Source organism: Hemiscyllium ocellatum, chromosome 12, assembly GCF_020745735.1.
Source record: "Hemiscyllium ocellatum isolate sHemOce1 chromosome 12, sHemOce1.pat.X.cur, whole genome shotgun sequence".
NCBI classification, from domain to species: Eukaryota; Metazoa; Chordata; class Chondrichthyes; order Orectolobiformes; family Hemiscylliidae; genus Hemiscyllium; species Hemiscyllium ocellatum.
In genome coordinates, this window is record NC_083412.1 from 52,662,641 (window position 1) to 52,681,272 (window position 18,632).

An 18,632-nucleotide genomic window follows, 5' to 3' on the forward strand; every position below is an offset into this window, starting at 1 on the left:
TTTGTTTGTAACACCACATGATCAACTTTGGTCAGGACAACCCTAACAGTGGGCATTTCCTTTGTGCTCACTTCTTATAAATCCTCTCCCACAACAAATAGAGAGGAGGTATTTCTATATGCTACAATGTTCCACTTAATAGAAAATCCTAGATCTGAGGAAATAATACTACCTAGACATCCAAATTAAGCCAAAATTTGAGCTTGGATTCTCAACAATACAATCCAGTAAAGTACTGGGCCAGCCAGCAATGACTACTTTCACATTTGAAATACTAATTCTTTAACACCCAAACTTAAAATATAAGATTATAATTTTCATTTTGTTCAAAGAATAGTGATTTTGAATCAAATTTTTGCAAGTTGTTTTAAAATCTCCTTTTGCAATATTTTGTGTTAAGAAGTTGAAAACATTATTTTTTCCAGATGTGTTGCAACAGAAAGGCATTTGCACTTTTGCAACATCCAAGGCTACTTAGGCATTCCAAGGGTTCAAACGCCTTCAAAGTATTTATTCAAAATAAGAAGAAGGAACTTTGAAATCTTTTGTGTATATATTAAGCAGAAAAATATATTTGGAATTTATGCCACAGGTGTTTATTCAGCTGGACATTTGAATAAGGAATTGATTTCAACCTGGCTTGATATACAGGATGTATTTTACTCATTCTAACTGACAGACATATAATTTTGAGAAAAAAATAACAATACATATGCAACCAAAGTTTAAAATATTATTTTTACCCGTGATGGAACTTCGTCTTTTTCTTTTAGTCTTGAAAGTGTCTGGCTCCACAGCTTGACCGATGCAATTCTCATGAAATCCCTTCATCTCCGATTGTACTTCATGAGTACTTATTTCATCCTGTTTGTCCTGTAACCTTTCCTTGCAATACTGGGTATTCTTCTCAAAGCTTAATTCAGAATTATAATTACCATCATTGTGATGATAAGTTCGCAGAGTTTTTTCAAACTCCTCATTCGAAGCAGACTCTTTCTGGTTGGTGGTACTCTCTGTATTGGTTTGATCTGTCCAATATTCTCCATTTTTATATCTTTCAACCAACCCATCTAGGTATTTTTCATTACCATCTAGATCATCTGTAGTAAAATATGGCTGATTAGTTCTCAAGTACATTTCAATATTTTATGTTTGATAATGAACAGAATTCTGAATTATCTATTTTGTTTCTTGTGAAACAAACAAAAGTACATTTTCATAAAACACATCTGGTTCACTAATGTCATTTAGGGAAGGAAATCTGCTCTAGCCCTAGTCTGGTCTTCATGTGACTCTCGACACATTGCAATGTTGATGAGTCTTTAATTGCTCTTTGGGCAAACTGGTGATAGGCAATAAATGTTGGCACAGCCAACATCACTGGCATCCTATGAATTAATAAAAAAACTGAAGAAGATGCTTAGAGAATTATGGGACTAGAGAAGTCAAGAGAGTCATAGACAATGATGGGATTTGAATATGATTATGTGCATCTAAATTTGAGGCAGAGGGCACCAAGAGTTTAAATATGCATTACCCAACACAGACGCATGTAGCGTAAATAAAGGAATTAGAAATACAAATTCAATTTTATTGGAATATGAATCATTGCAGATAATTGGATAAAAGAATGAAATATTCCAAATATGCCTACAATTAGATTTTTACACTGCCTTTAATACAGGAAAGTAAACCAAGATACTTCAGTGGCTTTACCAAACAAAATTTGGTGCTGAATCACGCATGATGATATTCGGGCAGGTGACCACAAGCTTGGTGAAATAAGTGTGTTTCTTAAAGGAGGAAAGAATGGTAAAGATGTTTAGGAAGGAACTTCAGAATTAATGTCTTGGCAACTGAGAGCACAGCCACCAATGGTAGAACAAGTAAAATTCAAGATGTTCAAGGGCCAGACTTAAGTGAGCGTTATTACATTATAGAATTGTGGAGATGGAAGAGATCAGGAGAGGTTTGAAAACAAGGAAGAGTATTTTTAAAATTTAATAATTGCTTAACCAGGAGCAAATATATCTTGGTGAGTATAAGGAAGTGTCAGTATCAGGTTCATATCACTCAAAGACAGCTAATTGCTAAGAAATAAGGTGAGGGGGAGGTGGGCAAGGATAGTTGCTTTGGGCAAACCAGGTGTAATTGTAACACAGAAAGACGTGATTCTCTGACAATGATTAGACAGCTAAGAATAGTTAAGATAGATAAACCAAGTGCAGTCAGCCCCCAGCTTGTCAATAGAGTGGAGGTGCTGAAGGAAGATAGTGTAGTCAGTCATGTCAAAGGCTGCAGACAGATTGAGAATGACAAGCATCGATAGTTTGTCACAGTTATATGAAGTTTCTGATTTTGAGAAGAGCATTATTAGGAATGTTAAATGTGGAATCCCAGGCTATCAGATTTTAAACAGGATCAAAAGATTGAGAAAGGGAGCAGCAACATTGCTTAAACATACAATCACAAACTATATAAGGAAGAGATATCAAAAAGGGCGATCAGATAATTCTACTGTCTGAGAAGCATATAAAATGACTTGGATGAAGGTACAGAGAGTTCTATATCCAATTTAATGTGGTTAAACAGGATGATCTAGAGTGCACAAAGATATTTCTTTAACAATCAGATGGTTTTATGTGTGAAACAAGAAGAGTTAATAGGATTTTATTTTTAAATTAGCATTCAATGAAAAAAACGGTATAATTAATCTGCACAAACATCACAGACCACAAAAACAGATACAGGTACTCAACTGACTCCGTGACACATCAAATAACTACAAACTGAAATTGCTGGAGAAACTCAGCTGGTCTAGCAGAGAAAGAAAACAGAGTTAATGTTTCAAGTCCAGCGACCTTTCTTCAGACTAGAACATTAAGTTTGTTTCTATCTCCATAGATGCTGCCAGACCTGCTGAGTTTCTCCAGCAATTTCTACTTCTGTTTCAGATTTTCAATGTCTGCAGTCCTTTGTTTTATTTTTCTAAAATATGAGGTAATTCAGATTTCAAGTAAAAATCACTCCTCCAGAATTGAATGATGTCACAAATGAATTGCATTTAAAAGTAGCCAGGTTGGGGAGGGGAGGGGCAAGGAGGAGGAGGAGGAGGATACAAAACCATACATGCGCACACAGAAGTCAAAGAAATGACTTGTGGCACTGTGGAGATAAGAAAATACTTAAAGTGCAAAAATGAAAAACTGAAGAGACAAAAAAATGCACAATGAAAGAAATTTAAAAAAAACACATATATAAGATAGAGAGTAAGAAGAGTTCAAGATGTTTTCATATGTACAATGGGGAAGCAAACCCCACAACTCTGAAGTCTGTTGTAAGCTAAAAGGAGACCACACAGCTAGAGCTGGAAAACCTTCAGCAGCTTGGAAAACCCGGTTATCGGAAAAGATGCTCAAGGTTGATTTACAGTAACGTTTGTAAGAATAAGGGAATGTAGCTGTGAGAGATTCGAAAAACCAGACCATCTCAACTACAATGGAAAGGTTAAACTCTGAAATAATAAGTGTTTAAAAATTTAAATAGCTTTGAGAGGTCAATAACAAAGAAGTAATTGGATTAGTCAGTAAACTGAAAACAACTGGCAAATTATTAGAGCTTAAAAAGGAAGTTGGAATCTAAATGGTTAATAAAATATTCATCACAATATTGTCAGAGATTACCACAACTGATTCAAGATAAACATTTGAAGGAAAATATTAAAGGGTACAAGGCAAGAGTAGGGAGTTGGATGAGAGTCCGTGCAACGTGGCATGGTATCAGTGGCACAATTGTTGTAGGTCAAGTTTCTCCCTTGGAAACAGTTTCATAATTCTATTCACTAAGAATGAGTGACACATATACATGTGGAATGGGGGCTTGGTTTGTTTAGTTCTTGTTATGTAATATAAACAGTATTCAGAACAATAATACTTAGTTGTAGACCAGAATGTTGTAGGATTTGAAAATTATTAACATAGTTGCTATTTGAGCCTATATAAACACATTTAAGATTTAAGCACAGAATCAAAAAAACAACTGGCCCAAGTTTTCTTACAAAAAAAATCATATTGGATTGATCATGTTAACTATTTCTCTCTCCACAGATGTTGCTGGATCTGCTGAGATTTTCCAGCAATTTATTTTTATTTCAGATCTTCAGCATCTGCAGTTTTTGATTTTGATTCTGGTTCAAGCACAATGTCATTTTGGTAAAATAATAGTGTCTTAATTCAGATTAAAATGCATGAAGAATTAATATTTTTAACCTTTTGATGCAATAACAGAATGCATACATACCAGACTGGTTTTGAGTTTGCACTTTCAGAAAAAGTGGAATGAAATCTCGGAATCCATTCTTTTGCTTCTTTCGGAAGGCTAATTTGAAAGAAATAAAATTAAAAGTACAGCTTTTGGTTGGTCAGTCAGTTTGTAGATGCAATTATTCAGTCCTGCAGTTTTATTCACCAACAAATCTATCAAATAACAATAAATTGGACAGATGACCAAATTAAAAAATTACTTGTTACTCTTAAGTACAAAAACTTGATGTGTTTGTTTAACATTTCTGGTTTAGCATTTTAGCAGAAACATCAAAAATTTTAAAATAAATAGTTAACATTGTATTAAAAAGTCAATGTAGAAGAATGTTCCTTCCATGTGTTAGAATACTAGTCTGCTATTATCATCAACAGGAAATTCAAGTGTTATTTTCAATTGTATGTTCATATTTCTCTTCTGACCTGTTACACACATACTAAGGTTTTACAGTTGGATTCACTGAATAATGATTGCAAATGAGAATCATGCCATATCTTTCTTCCGTTTATTAACACAGCTTATTTGTTGCTAAGCCATACAGACTAGGAGGGCCACTGTTTGATTCCTAGCCTGCATAGAATGAATCAATTCCAGATGGGTCGTGCTATAACTGCTTCCTGTGTCCTTAAGGTAGGATTGCTAGGGAGTACAGGTGTGTGGCATATTTGTTGAGGAGAGGTGAAGCTCTTCCATGGTGCTCAGTTGTGATCTATTCACCCACTTACTGCTTTGCTTCATATTTAAAAGGACAGACACATTATAGGCAAAAACTGATAGCATCATCGAGACAGTGACTTTGGGAAAAGCAAACTTCTTACAACATTTATCTCCCTTTCTAATGTTGCTGTTAATTGTGTACAGGATAATATTACTAGTAGTACTCAAGGTTTCTGACCAACACAAGACAAATACTTGTATAACAGTGAATTATTTGTAGTTGTTTAAATGACTTAATCACAGCTAACTAGAATCACATGACATGTGGCACATCTCATAATTAATCACTACATGGTGTATCATGGAAATACTCCATAGCATTGTTGTCATGGTAATAGTTTCAATTCACACAGCAACCAGGCAGTTTCATTACTATCTTTCACTATCAGATGATTGGCAGGTGAGTAAGTAGACTAACAGGGAATTGAAGTGTCAACCACTAATTCAACAGCAATAATGAATAAGTGTGTGTGTGTGTTGGGAGGGGGAACCTATTGGCTGAAATGATCGTTGATACAGATTTTCTGTACTCACTCACTTTCTGAATAAAGCACTTAAAACTATATGAAAGTACCAGACACTGAAATGCTATTGATGATGAGCCTACAGCTTGCTGAATAGTTAGGAGGTTAAAAAACGGACAATGGTGGTCTTGAAAACAATGGGCTTGACAACAGAACTACGATGAAAACACCAGATCACTGATTTGGTAGTCTCAGGAATCATACTATTTCATATATCGAAGTTGAGCTCCTGCATGATTAACTTCAGCCAACACAAGCAGCATCAGCTAATTTTAAATTCAAATATGTAGGAACCACCTATGCTCATATCTTCCTGCAATCCTTAAGATCGATTCGCGGAAATCAGATCCAAGGCTCAAATCTAACCCAGGAGTCTCCTGAAACATTTTCAGGGCTAATTTTGATTTGTAGGCGCTCAGTTTTGTTTTACAGGGCCTCCTTTGTCAAGCTCGTTATTAAATGATGCAGTCATTGAATAACAAGAGCTTTTGTATTTGTCATAGACATAAAGTCATTTAGCATGGATACAAGCCCTTTGGCCCATCATATCTATGTCGATCAACAAACACTAAAATTATAATCCCATGTACCTGCATTTGGTCCATAGCCTACTGTGCCCTTGCATTTTAAGTGCTTGTCTGGATGCTCTTAAATGTTGTAAAAGTACCTGTCTCCATCACACTCTCTGGCAGCTCATTCTATATATTTACCACCTGCTGGGTGAAAAAAAATGTTTCCTCAGATCTCCTCTAAGCCACTTACTCCTCACCTTAAACTTATGTCCTCTGGTTTTAGACAAATCTGCCATGGGGAGAAGATTCTCATGATTTACCATGTCTATGTCTCTCATAATTTTGTATACCTCAATCAGATCTTCTCTCATCCTCTCTGCTCCAAGGAAAAACCCAGCCTATCCAGTCTCTCCTCATAACTGAGACTTTCCATCCCAGGCAACATCCTGATGAACCTCCTCTGTACCCTTTCCGCGCCAGCACGTCTTTCCAAAAGTGTAGTGACTAGAACTCCATCTATGGCCTAACTAATGTTTTATAAAGTTGCACCAAAACTACCTTGCTCCTATATTCTAATAAAGGTAAACATTCTGTATGCCTTCGTTAGCACTCTGTCAACCTGTGCGGACAACTTGAGGGATCAATAGACTTGTACACCAAGGTCCCTTTGTTCCTCAGCACTCCATAGGGACCTATCATTCATTGAGTATATCCTTCCCTTATTAGACCTCCAAAATGTATCACCTCACACTTATGACGATTAAATTCCATCTGGCATTGCTGCAGCCTATTTACCAGCTGATCAATATCAGACTATAGCTGGAGACCCTCCTCCTCCCTGTCAACACTACCACCAACTTGTCTTGATATACAAGGGATATGGTTGCTCAGAAGTAGAATTAGAAGAAATCATCAATATCATCAATAATTATCATTATTCTATTACATTTATAGGCACAACACACAAGAAAAATACTAATTGGCTGGACCCCACAATATTTAAATTACTATGAGACAACAGGCATAAGTTAGCAACAAGTGCTTTTTATTAAAGAAAATTGACACTTTAGGACACAAAAACATGCTTCCTGCATACGAGTGAAGTCACAGCTAAACTGTTGCAAGTCTCTTTCTAACACAGTCACTGCACCTCAAACAATTCAGTCTATGTAAGATGCTTTGGGATGAGTGACACACAAACGCAAAATATATATGAAATAAAACTATTCAATATTATACAACTGTCAGTGTTTATTGCAAGAACATCCACTATATTTTTCCTTATACATTAACTACTGAACCGCTGAAACTTTAATCTAGATACTTCATATTAATTTGCATGGAATTCATTACCTTATTTTTCCTATGCTGAAAATGTGTTGGTGGAAAAGCGCAGCAGGTCAGGCAGCATCCAAGGAACAGGAGATTCGACGTTTCGGGCATAAGCCCTTCTTCAGGAATCCTGAAGAAGGGCTTATGCCCGAAATGTCGAATCTCCTGTTCCTTGGATGCTGCCTGATCTGCTGCGCTTTTCCAGCAACACATTTTCAGCTCTGATCTCCAGCATCTGCAGACCTCACTTTCTCCTCCTTATTTTTCCTATTCCCAGTTTGGCAAGTATCCTATTTACAAATGTATAGAAACGTTTTCTCAAGCATGCTGCCACTCTCCCTATTCAGACCCTCTCATTGCTTTGCAACCCTCTCTTTCCACTTTGCAATACTCTTCCCCCCTCCAGAGTCTCTCCCTTCCACTTAGTAATCTCTCTCTCTCCCCACACCTCTCTGTTCACTCACAGCAAGTGAATTTTCCCACCCAATTTGTGGCTTTCAATGCACCATCTCCTCTGTGTATTTTTAGTTCTCATATGGCCCATTGGTAGAACTGACCATGTAGGTGGAAATGGGGGATAAATTATAGTTTGTAGCACATTGCAATTGCACAGGTCAGGAAAGGGTCTTCAATTTGCACCAATTATTTTGCCATGGGATACTTGGATAAATTTTATGTTCATATCAAAAAATATTTAATTAAACATTTCTTAGCACCAACAGGGGAAGCAGAAAAGAAATATTATGTGGAATCATTCAAGTTATTTTTTGGTAATTTTAATGTAGGGAATTTCAGGAGGAGGTCTGCACACGTATTTTTGATTATATTTTGTCATAAGCCCAATTTTTGCTGCATTACTGATTACCGATTTTAAATACGCCAGAAGCACAATTTAAAGAGCAGATAAATGCTTGCATACTATAATGCTGATGGATTGCTGGTTTACATTACTGATTAGGCAAATTAATTTGATTGAACCTTTAGTGAATATGAACAGTAACTTTACCAGTGCAATTTTGGACACAATTTCCTAAATGCACCCAAAAATTGTTACCCCCTTTTTTAAAACAGTCTCTCTGAAACTCCAGCTGGATTATGTTACTGCTGACTGACGGTTTCTATATGACAATAATCTTGAAGTATCACAAGGGATTAAAGTGCTTTTGAAATTTATTCATTTTCTACCAAAGTCAGTGGATTAAAGAAATGTAAGACAAATAAGAGAAGCATTTGCTTGCTACTATTGGATAGTGCAGTTTCAGTACCAGTTGCCAAAAAGCATGAACACTGAATTTTGTTTTTTAAAAGCCTTTCCCATCTTCCTTGGCCAGAAATTTTGCAGTCTTAATCTTGTGGCTCTTCTGTTTCAACCTGGAGTTTTAAAACTACATTTAAAAATAATTTCAAAAATCACCCAGGTATTTGTAAGTATATTAACATATTGGTTTTACATCCTTAAATAAAAGAAGTCAAGGAAAGATGCAGGGATAAACAGGCCCAAGATTTTTTCATCTGTGGGATAGAAGGGGCAGCACTTGAATAATCATACCAGGTGTGACAATTTTCCTGGAAAATTTACTTTTGATATTATCATGGCTCAGCATTAGAATTAGAATTAGAATCTCTATAGATGGCTCTACATCCAGACCCATCCCCCACCCTATTACTTGACATTCACCTGACCTGCACACCTTTGGATTGTGGGAGGAAACTGGAGCACCCAGAGGAAACCCACGCATACACTGGGAGAATGTGCAAACTCCACACAGACAATGCCCGCTACTGGAATCGAATCCAGATCCCCGGCACTGTGAGGCTAACCACTGAGCCACTGTGCTGTTCATCTTATGTTCACATTACTTATGTTTGTATTTAGAGGTTCTCTAGTTTTCAAAACAGTCAAGATATTATGGCAGTTATTGGTCACAACTGCAGGCAAGTTGGTAAAACAGAACAAGGTTTAGCACAATTACTAAATAGTTTTAAGTGTCAGTAAATAGTATGCTGCAATAAAGTAGTCAAGATAACTTAAACTATTACTTTCAATGTAAATAGAAATAAACAAGAAATTGGATGATTTATGAATACTCGCTGACAGATAAGGATGAACATAAATTTGGGAAATTATTAGGCTAGACAACGATAATTATTAAGAGAAGAGTGTGACATTAAAACAGATGTGTAAACCACACATGGTGGCTGAATGTAGTCATGTGATTGCTATCTTACAGCAAAAATACTTGATTCAAAATAAAAATTAATTTTAAAAAAGTACACTAGAGTATGATGCATATGTGGAAAGTGTATTTGTCTCAAAACCAACAGAATCTCTTTTCATGCCTTCAGCTTCCTGAGTGCTAAGCTCTGGAACTTCCGACCGAGATTTCTTCATGTCATTCCTTAAAACCCAGCTCTTCGACCAAGTTTTTGATCACCTTTCTCAAATCTCCCATATTTCCATGTCAAATGTTATTGATAATGCTCCTGTGAAGCACCTATGGACATTTTATTACATTAATTATATTACATCGATGCAAGCTCCAGTTGTTGTGCTGTAATGCATTTTTGAAACCTGAATAGTTCCAAGAAGCACATTATGAATATGCTGCTCAATAAACTGGCTCTCTTCTTTTCAATAGGATAGACCAGATCTAAATTGGAGGAAGGCTAATTCTGATGGTACTAGGCAAGAACATTCAAAAGCCGACTGAGCATAGATGTTCACATATAAAAGGACGGCTGGAAAATGGGAAGCCTTCAGAAATTAGATAACGAGAGTCCAGAGACAGTATATTCCTGTTGGGGTGAAAGGAAAGGCTGGTAGGTGTAGCAAATGCTGGATGACTAGAAAAATTGAGGGTTTGGTTAAGAAAAAGAAGGAAGCATATGCCAGGTATGGACAGCTGAGGTTGCGTGAATCCTTAGAAGAGTATAAAGGTAGGAGTATGCTAAAGAGGGAAATCAGGAGGGCAATAAGGGGACATGAGATAACTTTGGCAAATAGGGGTAAGAATAATCTAAAGGGTTTTTATAAATACATTAAGGACAAAAAGGTAACTAGGGACTGAATAGGGCCCCTCAAAGATCAGCAAGGCAGCTTATATTTGGAGCCGCAGGAGATGGGGGAAGACACTAAATGAGTATTTTTCATCAGTGTTTACTGTGAAGGACAAGAAAGATATAAAATGTGGGGAAATAGATGGTGATATCTTGAGAAATCTCCATATTACAGAGAAAGAGGTGCTGGATATCTTGAAATGCACAAAAGTGAATAAGTCGCCAGGACCTAATCAGGTGTACCCTAGAACTATGTGGGAAGCTAGGTAAGTGATTGCTGGGCCCATTGCTGAGACATTTGTCTCAACGATAGTCACCGGTAAGGTGACAGAAGACTGAAGGTTGGCTAACGTGGAGCCACTATTTAAGAAAGGTGGTAAGGAAAAGCCAGGGAATTATAGACTGGTAAGTCTCACCTCGGTGGTGGGCAAGTTGCTGGAGAGAATCCTGAAGAACAGGATATACATGTATTTGGAAAGGCAAGGACTGGGTAGGGATAGTCAGCATGGCTTCATGCATGGGAAATCATGTCTCACAAACTTGATTGAGTTTTCTGAAGTAACAAAGAGCATTGATGAGGGCAGAGTGGTAGATGTGATCTATCTGGACTTCAGTAAGGTGTTTGACAAGGTTTTCCATGGGAGACTGGTTAGCAAGGTGAGATCGCATGGAATACAGGGAGAACTAGCCATTTGGATACAGAACTGACTCAAAGATAGAAGACAGAAGGTGTTTGTGGAGGGTTGCTTTTCAGACTGGAAACCTGTGACCAGTAGAGTGCCCCAAGGATCGGTGCTGAGTTGACTACTTTTTGTCATTTATATAAATTATTTGGATGTGAACATAGGAGGTATAGTTAGTAAGCTTGCAGATGACACCAAAATTGGAGGTGTAGTGGACAGTGACGAAGGTTACGTTAGAGTATAATGGGATCTTGATCAGATGGGCCAATGGACTGAACAGTAGGAGATGGAGTTTAATTTAGATAAATGTGAAGTGCTGCATTTTGGAAAAGTAAATCTTAGCAGCACTTAGACAGTTAATGGTTAAGGTCCTAGGGAGGTATTGCTGAACAAAGAGATCTTGGAGTGCAGGTTCATAGCTCCTTGAAAGTGGAGTCGCAAATAGATATGATGGTGAAGAGGGCGTTCGGTATGCTTTCCTTTATTGGTCAGAGTATTGCATACAGGAGTTGAGAGGTCACGTTGCGGCTGTACTGGACTTTGGTTAGACCACTTTTGGAATATTGCATGTAATTCTGTTCTTCCTATCAGAAGGATGTTGTGAGACATGAAAGGGCTCAGAAAAGATTTACAAGGATGTTGCCAGGGTTGGGGGATTTGAGCTGTAGAGAAAGGCTGAATACGCTGGAGCTGTTTTCCCTGGAGTATTAGAGGTTGAGGGGTGATCCTATAGATGTTTATTAAATCATGAGGGGTATGGATAGGATAAAACAGACAAGGTCTTTTCCCTGGGGTGGGGAAGTCCAGAACCAGAGGACATAGGTTTAGGATGAGAGGGGAAAGATAAAAAGTGACAACTTTTTTTACACAGAGGGTGGTACATATATGGAATGAGCTGCCAGAGGAAGTGGTGGAAGCTGGTACAATTGCAACATTTAAAAAAGCATCTGGATGGATGTATGAATAGGAAGGGTTTAAAGGGATATGAGCCAAGTGCTGACAAATAGGACTAGATTGGTTTGGGATATCTGGTCGGCATGGGCAGGTTGGACCGAAGGGTCTTGTTCTGTGCTGTACATCTCTATGATTATGTGGAAAACATCAAAGCCAGTAGCAAAAATATCTAATTCAGAGAAGTTCAGAGATAACTGTCTGAAATTTCTATTTATTCTTCTGAGTAAAAGTAACACTTGCTCAATTGTTAATTAAATATGGAGTTTCATTGTCCAAGGAGCATTATTAGACCTAAAATTGTACACACTTTTATAGATACTTATTAAAGTCACGCCTCACACAAAAAAAGATGGTTGTGGTTATTGGTAGTCAGTAATCTCAGTTCCAGGCCTTTATGCAGGAGCTTTTCAGAGAAGAGTCCTAGGCTTGACAGTTTGACACCATCCAGGACAAAGCAGCTGCGTTAATGGCACCCCATCCACAAACAGGCATTCCCTCCACCACCAATGGACAACAGTAGCAGTCTGTGCCATTTATAATCATAGAAACATAGCAAGAATAGACCATTCAGCCCTTTAAGCCTGCTCCACCATCCAACATCATGACTGATCATCTAATTCAGTACCCTATTCCCACTTCTCTCCCTGAAGCCTTTGATGCTTTTAACTCCATATGTAACTCCTTTTTGAAAACATTCAAAGTTTTGGCCTCGGTCACTTTCTATGGCAGAGAATTCCAAAGGTTCACCATTCTCTGGCAGAAGAAATTTCTCCTCATCTTAGTTCTAAATGGCTTACCCTATATCCTTAGACAGTCACCCTGGTCATTTGAAGTATTGTTCCAGTGTTTAGCCTATCTCGTCCTGTTAGCATTTTTTGGGTTTTTATGAGATCCTCCTATTCTTCTAAACTTCAGTGAACATCATCCTAACTGATCCAGTCTTTCCTCAAACGTTGATCTTGCCAACCAAAAAATCAGTTGAGTGATCTGTTGAAATTTATCAAGTCTCCTTATCAGGACCTTCCAAACTCACAACCACTACAACTGAGGATAAGGGCATCAGAGTTATGGAAACACCACTAGCTGCAAGTTCTCCTCCAAGTGTCTCACCATTCTACTTTGAAATATATTTAGTGTCACTGGATCAAAACTCTGGAACATCTCCCTAACAGAATTGTGGATCTACACCAAATGGATTGCAGCTGTTCAAGAAAGCAGCTCACTACCACATTCTTCAGAGCAATTTGGTTTGGACAATAAATGCTGGGCTAGCTGGTAATGTCCATGCATAAATTATAAAAAGGTTCTAATATGTTTACATAGAATACAACATGATTAGAAAAGAATAAACAGCTCTAACTATTTCATTATTCAATTTTATAAATGGCTTTGGAGACATACTACACTTTTCATTATATCAATCACTTTATCAAGATGAATGAATTATTTGATCTCGATCAATAAGAAAATGACTCTTCATGGGATGCTAAATACACTAATTATTAGAAGATTATAACCTTTTTTAATGTTCAAATAAAATTGCAACAGCTGATATCACTCACCTTCAAAATTTTCCACAGAAATATTCTCTTCTTCTGAATCTCCCTTTGACTTCTTTTCCTTTTTTCCAGTGAGGTTTCTGCAGTCAGTGTCACCTAATTTATTGTCCTCTAATGACTCTTCAGAAACTTTATCATCCCGTTGCTTCATCTCAAGTTCAGAGAAGCGCATCATAGCACGCTAAAACCATAAATGATAAGATGAAATAATATGTTAACAATATTATGTTAATAAAACAATATTTTCACATATGTACTTTATGCCCATTGGAAGGTTTTTTTTTCTAAAACACTGAATAGCGTTAATTTGTACTGATGGGCTATTTATTAAAATGAATAGCTACAGTGTCTCCATGAGAAAAAGAGAGAATATTGTAGTTTTTAAAAAAACAGTACATTTCTTTTGCATACAATCTTGTAACATGCTGGAGAGTTTCAACACAACACAAGGAATGTAGCTTGTACACTCATCTTGGGGCTATTGACTCACTGCTAAAACTTTGTTAACGTAAAACATTTAACAGTTCTTTTATTTTAGTTAAAACAATCTGAGAAAAATCTTAAGAACTGACCTCACAGTAAGCAGCAGGCTGATATAAAATACTGTCCTCTTGTGATAATCCTTCCATCTATTCAATCAAAATGATCACTCAGTGGGGAACTTTTTCATTCATTTTTACAGACATAAACCAATATTTCACAACAAGAATGAAAATTAAGAAGCTTAATACCTATCAAAAAGTGTGTAAATCTGCAATGCTTACTGAACACCTCACACAAACAATTATGTATAGATGCTGAGCACAAATGTGTGAAACAAAGCAAAGAAGCATGAAGAGGAAGGGAAGGAATTCACCTTGCTCATACGATAGCTGGCAGATCAATACACACACACACACACACACACACACACGCAGTGTCACTATAACAGGGGGACAGCTCATCTTTACAAGCCTGTTGACGATGATATTACTAATTGGGTTTACTCCTACTACATCTTGGTTTGTCGCTATATTGCAAGAATGATACAGAAAACAATGTCTAACATTTGAACATGCTACACAAGTATAATAAGAGCATCTATTGGGATGATTACAAGTGTATCCAATTACATAATTCAATTGAATGAGCAGCACAACCAAGAATACAAATGACAAAGCCAAACGTGACAATATACAAGTCTAGAACACATATGCCAGACCATCCATTTTTTTAATACACAGTCATGTATATATATTAAACTTTCCCTAGTGTTTTTTTTCTTGAAATCATGTATTTTATTGGGATGACTGGATTATACAGAAGACTACAAATAGTGAAATACAAAGGGCATGCAAAGTCAATAGCGCAAAGTCACAAGACTGCTGGCAAAATGTGCGAAGTTTCTGGAACAAGGTACAACATTATATGGGTACAATGGTCCAGTGTTAGGATAACAGAATAGCAACCAGCAAGTCTCAAGTTCAATTCCGCTGTGGCAATTTGAGAAAATGTATCCAAAATATTCAATAAAACAGCTAAAATTACCAGGAAAACTAAAGTTCTGTTATTACGTTTCCTACTTTGCTAAATGTGATTCAAGTCCCTTAATACATTGATGACAATTAAGAGGAGCAATAAACATTGCCTTGTTGGTATCACCAGTATCCCCAAGACAATTTAGATTTAACTGCTGCTAAGCATCATCACTTGCACATTCATAATAATCAACAGCGTAGCACTGCATATAAATCAAACCAAAAATCTCAAAAAGCCCTCCTCTGAATTTCACAAAAAGTTTTCTCATCCATTGAGAGTATAAAATATTAAAAGTCAAAAGATCTTACCCAGCCTTGTAACAATATAATATATTAGCTACTGACAAATAAGTCAGCAACTCACCTGTAGTGCTCGTTGTTCTCGACTTAGCTGGCTAGAATCGGCATAGAGTTCTGTTGTGACACACTTAAATTTATCTCCCACATACCCAGCTGAGTTTGCAATTCGCTTTGTTAGATTAGACTTTTTTGGCTTCATAAATTTAGCAGCTGCTATGTCCAAGTCATCAGTTCTGTCTTTGGTATCACTGTGATTCAATTGAGCCAAAAACTGCTCAGCTTCAGCACCAAATTCCTTATTGGTATTTATATTACCCATAGATGTGGGAACACTATCAATGATGCGACCACTGTCCGATAGATCAGTGATCAACTGAACTGTTGTACTCTCCTTACTTTGGCAGTCTGAAATAAAATCTTTGTTTAAGTTTTGATTTGGTAAACATTGACCCTGTGATGAGCTACAAAACTCTACTGCCTTGAGAACATCTTTGTCTTTTTGGACACTATCTTGCTTGGCGATGGCTTCCACAGAGTCAACTGTTTGCTCATCAATTTCTTTCATAAAATATTGTTTGTTGCTTCCTTCTGGCAGGATGCTCTTTTTAGATGCTTTTGCTTCAACTTTTCCCCATTGATCATTGTGTTCCATGATTAAGGGTTTATCCTTGTAATCTTTGGCAAACATTTTGCCATGATTCTTTGGATTAGAACATGAGACCTCAGGTCCAGTGGAAACATGTAATTGAGTTACATTTGATTTCTGTGAAATTTCTGTTGGTTTCCCTCTGTTAACCGGCTCTTCATTACATCGAAGTCGATCATGTGATCTAGATCGCCGTTGTGCTCCTTCACTCCTTTTCTCTTCTTGTGAAGTGAGTGATGAAATGATAGGGTTGATCAAATTTTGTGTGTTGTGAAACACGGTGTATTCACCTCTGCATGTTGGCAAGCTGGTATAAGAAAGTCTATGCTTTGGCGCCAAGTTTCCTGCATACAAATTGCCATTAGGCAATAAAGCAGGATGGGGAAACACAAGTCCTTTATCGGGTAAAGGAAGGTGGCCAATGGAGATTCCTTCAGGTGTGGAGTAGGTGAAATATCTGTTTGGATATGGTAAAGGTGGGGATAAAAATGTCTCGTTTGGAGTGAGAAATATTGAACCTGATGAATGGCCACTTTCAGTTGAATGTGATGCAAAATCCTGACAACCACCTTTAGTCCCTTTAGTGGTCTGCTGGCTGGGTACTGGAGAGGACTGCCCTGTTTGGTGAATCACAGATGTTTTATTTGAAGAGTTATTTCTATGAGCCATCTCAGAGTGACCCCATTCAGTACTAACATTTGGTGATGGTGAAGCAGAAGCAGGTCGGCCCAATCCAGACACTGGACCTGGAATATGATTGACAGAACCATTGGAACTCCCAATTCTAGGGCATGAGGAACTTCTCTGATGAGGAATTATACGCTCTAGTGTTTTATTGCTCACCAATATACTACTGGTTTGATGGTCACCAGGAGAACTAGTACCAGGAATGGCCCAGGTTGAGTGCAATTTGTTGATAATAGCAGGTCTTTCAATAGTGAGTTCATTATGTATTGAAATTGCTGAAACTTCAGAATGATTTTCCCTGCTAGGAAATGTTTCCTTGCTAGGCAATGAGGAATTGTTGCGCCATTTGCCAGCTGCTGATACTGGCACCGCCTTATCAGCACACTCAGTCTTGGATACCTGATCATTTGAGGTCTCACTACAGCCTACTTTAGAAGACAGATCTAAAGGCTTCTCACTGCAGTCTTTGGTGGGCGTCTGTGTTTCTTGCTGTAATGGAGACTTGGTAGCTTTTTGTTCAGGCTGAGAACTTCGTGAATGTGTAACTGTCTGTTGCAAGCTATCCCCAGATTCTGTTGGTTTTGAATTTTTGCTGTTCGTTGATCGAGCAGGAGAAGCAAATTCACTGCTTAGGCTTAAATAACCATGAGGAAGTGCCATTGAAGGAGAAGGACCAGATAGTCTGGCAAGATGTTTCTGGAATTCAGAAGAGCTCTCTCCAATCTGTGATGAGGAAAGATGAAGCCGGGCAGATGGTTTAGGAGATTGCAACAGTGAAGCAGGATCTGCAGGAATACTACTAGTATTTGCCTTTTCATTAGCTGCAATCCTTGTTTTCTTGCCGCTCGATATTTGATGCGTCAAAATTTGTGGATCAACTTGCAATCTAGGATTTCCTGTCATTATTCCTGACAGGCATTTATCAGGACAATGAACCATAGAAGACATTATGGGTGATGTTGCAGCTGGTGTAATCCTTAGTGGAGAAGGAAGAGATGATGGGATGTGAGGCAAACCGTAGTGTGGAGGTGGTATGTACAAGAAGCGATCACTGTGACTACAAACAGGTGAATAGGAGATGTGTTGTGGTAAGCCATAAGAATTCTGGGAAGGTATCAAGCATGTTTTATACATGTTCATTGAGTATTTGCTTGGCGATTCCACAAATGGATACATCCCTGGTGCTGGACTCTCCATGTATGGGCTAACCCACGGAAGCCGCAAATAACTTGGACCAGTTCCATTCACTGGTGTTTGTTTACCAGCTGAGGATCCTTCTAAACCCAATGGTTCACTTCTCGCACCAGCAGCATTTTGTAGTCCAGGTGGTGATTTGTACAGTGTGCTAAAGCTTTCATGAGGCTTTGTGCAGCCACTGCCATTTTCTAGGGTTTCTGACGGATGTGATTTATAATTCAAATCAGGCATTCTATCAGTCATAAATCCTAGGCTGGTCATTGCAACTGCAGCCTCTTGCTCCTTCTCATTTCTAAGCCCACGTGCAGTAGGATACATAATGCCATTATGATTTCTCAGCTCTTCTTGCATGATCCCACTAGCAGCTCTAAGTCGATCAATTTGTCTCACTGATGTTGCATCCACCTAGACAGGATTACAGAAAGATTAGTTATAAACATCTATTATGTTAATTTGATGTCTTTCTGGTTTGAGTTTGTTTCAGAGTTGTTATTTTAATAAAATGGTAAAATTCATTATCAACTAACATTCATGATTTAAAATAGCAACGATTCTGGACAAATAAAACAGAGTGATACAATACCATTGCAAAAAGCTACATCACACACCTTGGCTCTTATAGACTAC

General features: G+C 37.7%; 1 protein-coding gene across 9 annotated transcripts in view; it reads right to left on the reverse strand.

Moving 5' to 3' along the window:
• Positions 1 to 18,632, reverse strand: part of bcor (BCL6 corepressor) — a 312,325-nt gene that overhangs the window by 34,751 nt on the left and 258,942 nt on the right. For 8 of the 9 annotated variants that reach the window (XM_060833549.1, XM_060833541.1, XM_060833540.1 and 5 more), the window contains 5 exons: positions 15,540 to 18,410; positions 14,231 to 14,287; positions 13,662 to 13,839; positions 4,300 to 4,377; positions 744 to 1,100 (listed from right to left, as the gene is read on the reverse strand). In XM_060833549.1, coding sequence (XP_060689532.1) covers positions 744 to 1,100; positions 4,300 to 4,377; positions 13,662 to 13,839; positions 14,231 to 14,287; positions 15,540 to 18,410 — 3,541 coding nt within the window. The remainder of the gene's footprint in view (positions 1 to 743; positions 1,101 to 4,299; positions 4,378 to 13,661; positions 13,840 to 14,230; positions 14,288 to 15,539; positions 18,411 to 18,632) is intronic. The other variant, XM_060833542.1, reaches the window with a different exon arrangement.